This window comes from Scyliorhinus canicula, chromosome 5 (genome assembly GCF_902713615.1).
Source record: "Scyliorhinus canicula chromosome 5, sScyCan1.1, whole genome shotgun sequence".
In the NCBI taxonomy this organism is placed as follows: domain Eukaryota; kingdom Metazoa; phylum Chordata; class Chondrichthyes; order Carcharhiniformes; family Scyliorhinidae; genus Scyliorhinus; species Scyliorhinus canicula.
Genome location: NC_052150.1, coordinates 142944922 through 142951229, shown reverse-complemented (window position 1 = coordinate 142951229; position 6308 = coordinate 142944922). Strand labels below are relative to the sequence as shown.

At 39.9% G+C, this 6308-nt stretch overlaps 1 protein-coding gene across 4 annotated transcripts in view; it reads right to left on the bottom strand.

Moving 5' to 3' along the window:
* Window positions 1–754: 754 nt before the first annotated feature.
* ezh2 (enhancer of zeste 2 polycomb repressive complex 2 subunit) overlaps window positions 755–6308 on the bottom strand; it is a 126408-nt gene continuing 120854 nt past the window's right edge. For 3 of the 4 annotated variants that reach the window (XM_038797779.1, XM_038797781.1, XM_038797780.1), the window contains 2 exons: window positions 4571–4655; window positions 755–1065 (listed from right to left, as the gene is read on the bottom strand). In XM_038797779.1, coding sequence (XP_038653707.1) covers window positions 1005–1065; window positions 4571–4655 — 146 coding nt within the window. In that variant the 3' untranslated portion in view covers window positions 755–1004. Of the gene's footprint in view, window positions 1066–4570; window positions 4656–6308 lie in introns of those variants that run through there. The other variant, XR_005460723.1, reaches the window with a different exon arrangement.

Below are 6308 nucleotides of genomic sequence, written 5' to 3'. Positions count from 1 at the left end.
ATCTTAAATTGCTCATTTCTTCTGCCCATTATTTAATGTGCTCAACTGAAAATGAGAAGTCATAACATGTATATCAGTAGTGATGGATTTGGAGCACAAGTGTAAGTTAGGTAACCATCTTTGGAAGGCCACACTTGCTACAGACCTCTGCTGCCTAAAGTGGCAGGGACTTCACCTCTGCCCATTTCATACCGAGTACTAGAGATTAGTAGTGCTAATAGGAAGTACGTTATTTGGATAACAGGTGAGGGTGGGTGATGTCTGCTGTTTCTTGTGGGGTTACACGTAAAGGGTAAAATGTCAAAATAGAATTGACTTCAAGTCAAAAACAAGATTAATTATTTCACCAATTGTGGTACTGGAGTTGTCTGCTGCATCACACTATGAACCTGTAACTTCCTGTAGACACTATTTTCTCAGTCACCAACACTTTATGACTCTCCCAGCTTCAGCTCCTATCACCGACGTTCAAATATGAATGTGTGGTCGGTTTTCTTAACACATTTTAATAGGTTCTGGAAATGCATACCTGCTGTGAGGCTCAGTAGGGCAAATGTGTGCAAAGTCGAGTCATGGAATACTTATACTGCAGGCCCTTAAAAGATCATATCTCAGAACACTGGAAAATCCTTATCAAGAACAGGATATTGCTGAGCAATCCAGCACACATTCCTGTCATGCCTTAAAAAGGACAATGTTCCCATCACTATAAAACATTCATGCCAAAACAAATCAAGTTAATTATGGTCACATGTAAATTCAAGAAATTCAAGTTTTTTTTAATTGATATAATTGCACCAACAGCTCACCACACTGGTGTATAGTAAAAGATATAAAACCGGCAGCTTTTGAAAAAAGAAAGCTCTATTTTTTTTACAGTATAAATTATCACAGTAGTTTGTTTTAATCAACCAGAGTTGTTTAAATACATCTCCATACAGTACATATAGAAATCCTGAAATGTAAAAGCAGCTGCCCATGTTTTGAATTGAGGCAGTTTAATTTCATGGTATTTCCATCTCTCTCTCTATACCAACATATTTAAGGGCATCAGCTTGACTGTACCTAAAATGAAAAAAAAAGTAATTTGTAACAGTGATCTGTTTAAACCCAGCCATCGACTAACAGCATTTTTGAGCCCTGTCCTTGGTGTCTTCTTTAATATCCCTTTCCTTCAATATTTTTCAAACAATTGTTTATTTTCTTTTTGAGGTACTCATTAACTACTGCAATACCCCTTTAATTTTTGTGATCATAAATCTGTGAGTCATGGTGTAATTTCACCAACCAATGGAAATACTCAGTTTATCAGAAAAGTCTTCGTAGGAGCACAGCAATTACTAGACCAAAAAATAAAGTCTACCTACCAACATGCTGTTGACAAAATCACACATGGAGTACTGTATAGTTTTGGTCCCCTTATCCAAGGAAGGACAATTTTTTTTAAGGATGTACCAAGTATGGTGGATAAAGGGGAATCAGTAGATATGGTGCAACCGGATTTCCAAAAGGCATCTCATAAGGTGCCATATCAAAGGTAAGAGCTTATGGTGTCTGGGGTAATATAGTAATAATAATCGCTTATTGTCACAAGTAGACTTCAATGAAGTTACTGCGAAAAGCCCCTAGTTGCCACATTCCGGTGCCTGTTTTGGGGAGGCCGGTACAGGAATTGAACCCGCACTGCTGGCACTGTTCTGCATTACAAGCCAGCTGTGCTAAACCAGCCCCTAGCAGCAAGAATAGAGGATTGACTAACTGACAAGAAAATGGGTCCTTTTCAGGTTGGCAAACTAACTAGTGGGGTGCCAACTATTTTTATGACTTGGGTGTGAAGAGTGAATGTATTGTAGCCAATTCCTGACAATATAAAAGGTAAATAAGAAAGCAAGTTGTGAGGAGGACAGAATCAGAAGTCTACAAAAATTTGGCCGATGGAGTATAATGTGGAAAAATGCAAGATTGTCCACTTTGGGCACAAGAATAGAAAAGCAGAATGCTGTGATACTGAACGATACCCGGTGTCTCCTTGTACATGAAACACAAAGTTAGCATGCATTTACAACTAATTAGTGTAGATGAAATGTCAGACTTTATTACAAGGGGGTGGAGTACAAAAGTGAAATGTTGCTACAACTGTACAAGTCATTGGTAAGACTGCATACAGCCTTATTGGCACGATTTGCTTGCATTGTAAGAAGTTTAAAGAAGGTTCAGTAGGCTGATTCCTGGGATGATGAGTAAGTTTGAGCAGGTTGGGCCCATACCCATTGGGAGTTGAGAACGAGAGGGGATTTTATTAGAAGATAGAAAATTCTTCGAGGATGTTGACAGTAGATAGAGAGGATATTTCTCTCTTGGGAGAATCTAGAATTGGGGACAGTTTTAATATAGGGTGCATACTCCTCCTCCTATTCCTTACATTCTTAAACACAATAGTTGGAGCAACACCTCTGGGATTTCCCAGTTCTATCCTTGTCTCTTTCATTTGTGCATTGCTCCCATATGTACACTGATGGCATGACAATTCTTCAAGAATAATAATTTTTTTGTTATTTGACTTCCTGACAAAAATAGTGAATACTTAACTAGTCATTAGGAAGATCAGTCACAAACTTTTCTGTCACTACTGATTCCATCCTTCTCAGAAATTTGCTCAGGCTACAAACACGGCCCCTTGTTTGACACAGAATAGAGTTTCAAACCCCTTAAACTATTATTCATCACCAAGAGTGCTTAACTCTACCTAAACAATTCTGCCTCCTCTGCCTCACCTACTTGGTGATCATGGGTTTCCAAGGGCCACAATTATGCTTGGAAATGTACTGCAGTAGTTTGCCATTGCCTTCTGCAGCCTCACCTACACAACTGACAAAATCCTAATTCACCCGAAGAAGAAGCAGTGCTCCGAAAGCTAGTGCTTGAAATAAACCTGTTGGACTTTAACCTGGTGTTGTAAGACTTCTTACTGTGTTCACCGCAGTCCAACACCGGCATGTCCACATCATGGCCAAAATCCTGATCCACCCTTTTTGTCACTTATCGACTAATCACTACTATCCTGTAAAAAATAGACGACTCACTACTGTCCAGTAAAAATAAATCAATAGATCACTGTCCGTGTGGAGTTTGCACATTCTCCCCGTGTCTGTGTGGGTTTCGCCCCCACAACCCAAACATGTGCAGAAAAAATAATTGGGTACTCTAAAAAAAATTTTTTTTTAATAATCAATAGAATTGGAGAGAATGGCAATTATTTAATTGGCACTAACTGCATGCTTAATCCCTTGTTAAATGCAACTAGTTCAAAACTCAGTTACTCCTGTCTTGCTTAATCTGCCACTCTTATCCTATACCACTGTCACTCAGCAAAAGTAATATAAAATTGTGGTCTGCCTCTTAAAATCGCTTAATGGCATTGCCCCTCTTTCTACATTGCGTCCTCTCTGTTGGTCTTCCAACCGTGGCTTTGAGACCTTTTGTGTACCCATCCCACTCTGTCTTGCAATTGCAGGCTGACCCACTTGTTACCTCAAGTCTATTCTCAATCACCAATCTTCAATTCCTCCACTTATGTCTCTAGCTGAAAAGGTATTAAGATTTCAGTCTCCTCTACCAACTCTTCCTTGCCCTGAAAGAATCATAGGCTGTTTTTCTAAATTAAAGCACCTTAATAATAGATCTGGGCTGAATCATTCAAACACCATTTAATGTTTAATTATAACCTAAAAGACCCAACTTTACTGCAATATTTGTTTGTGCCTTTCAGCACAAAAGGGTTGGTGATTCAGTCATTACTCATCAAAAACTATGTTTGGGGTTATTTTTGCCTGGTTTAAATTTATTGCACTGTTTTAAGTTAGTAATACTTAGACACTAAGTTTTGATACATGAAGCTACTCCACCTCTTGCCCCAAACAAAATAAAATCTGATGTAAAACGGGTCATCTAAACAGTTCTGTACTCCTGAAGCATAAATATAAATTTGCATAATTACAAAATGCCATGGTGACAGACAAATTCAATAAAGGACAGTTCGAAAAAAGGGACCTGAACTTTTCTCAATGGGGGAAAAAAATCAAGTGGTCTCATTTGACAAAAATGCATTTAAAATTCTAGGTGATGGTGATTAAAAAGGCATTGAACTGGATAGCTGGTTTAGGCTCTACCATTTTGACTCCTGATTCAAATGGAAGTTTTAATTATAAAGGGCACCTCCTCTTTAAAATGTGAAAGCTACTGGGTACTGAGTGATTGGCGTTACCATCATAAGCCACTGGACACAGAGTGATAGTATCACAACATAATTGTTTTCTTTTCCCCTCTAGTAGAGATTTGACTATCTCCTGGGTGCTAATTTATTCCAACCTATAGATGTCACTTGTAAAATAAATATTGCAATCTACTAAATTTAAATAGATAAATCAGTTCCAAAGTTTCACTTGCTAATCATTACTTCTAATCAGACGATTTTAGCAAAATGTGAATTACAAGACATTATTTCAAAGCAAATGAAAGAGAAGTCCTAATCTGCCAAGCACTCATGCTACAAAATCATGGGTGTTCATACCTGTAGTCAAAGAATAATTCTTCTCCAGTCTGGATCGCTCTTTTGGCAAAGATGCCAATTCTGTGGTCTCCATTAACCATCATTACTAAAATCAAGAGAAAAATATAAAACCACTTTACTTATATTCCAAAATCAAAAGGCGCTGGATGCTTGAGTGCAAAGAAATCAAGGTTGGCAGTAATGAGAGTGCTGCATTGCCAGAGGTGCCATGTTAAACTTAGGCTGGCCTCTCAAAAGGCCATAAAATATTCCATGGTGGTATTTTAAAGAGTAGCAGGGAAGCGGATGTCCTGGTCAATATATTTCCCTCAATCCACAAACCCACCACCATGTGGTCAATTCTAAAATGGCATAGTAAGTCGCTCAATTATGCCAAACCAAACTTAAGAACTGGAAATGACAACAGCACCCAGCATTGTTGACCAAGCAGAGTCCTCCTTATTAACATCTAGGGGTTTGTGCTAAAACTGGGAGAAATGACTCTTGGACTAGTCAAGCAATAGTCTGATATCATACCTTACAGCCAATGTCCTAGACACCATCACCATTCCTGGGAATGTCCTGTCCCACCAGGACAGACCCAGCAAGATGGCAGCACAGATGCAAACCAATTGGGCGTTCCTCCTCCTGATGACCCCCATTATCATAGATGCCAGCCTTCAGCCAGTTCAATTCACTCCGTGGGTTATCAAGAAATAGCCGAAGGCAGTGGACTGCAAAGGCTATAGGCCCTGGCAATATTCCAGTAATAGTACTGAAGACTTGGGCTTCAGAACTAACTGTGCCACCAGCCAAGATGTTCCAGTATAGCTATAACAGTGGCATCTACCGGACTTCTACGTGGAGATTTGCCCAGATTTGTCCTGTCTACAACAAGCCAACCCAACCCGGCCAATTACTGCCTCAATAGCCCCCTCATAATCATCAGCAAAATGATGGAATGTGGCAATCAAGCAGCCTTATACAGCAATAACCTCTGCACAGATGTCAGTGTAGGCTCTACCAGGGTATTCAGCTCCTAACTTCATTATAGCTTCGGTCCAAATACAGACAAAGGAGTTCAACGCCAAGAGGGAAAACGATAGTGATACCATTGTCATTTGCAGCAACACTTGGCAGTTATCAGCCAAATCTGAATATCGTCTAAGTAACATCTGCACCACACATTGTAGGCAGGACTAGCTCCAACCAGAGAAAAATCGTAACTATCTCCCAATGACATTTAATGATATTACCATTACTGAACACTCCACTATCAGTATTCTGGAGGGGGTTACAGCTGACCAGAAATTGAACTGGAACAGCCATATAAATACTATAGATACACGAGGAGATCAGAAGCTGGACATTCTGAGGTGAGTATCGCAGCTCCCAATTCCTGTCCATCATCATCAAGGCACACTTCAGCAGTGTGATGGCATACTCCCCGTTTGCCTGGATGAGTACAGCTCCAACACCATCCAGAACAAAGCAGCCTGCTCGAATGGCACACCATCCACCATCTTAAACATTCATTCTCTCCATCACCAATTCGCAGTGGTAGCAGTGTGCAATGCATACAAAATGCACTGCACTTCTGGAACTCGCTTCCCAACAGAACTATGGGTGTATCTGTACCAGGTGGACTACAGATTCAAGGCAACAGCTCACTGTCATCCTCTCAAGCGCAATTAGAGATGGACAACAAATGACAACCTTGCCAGTGATGCCCACATCCCATGAAAGGAAAATCCTCAAA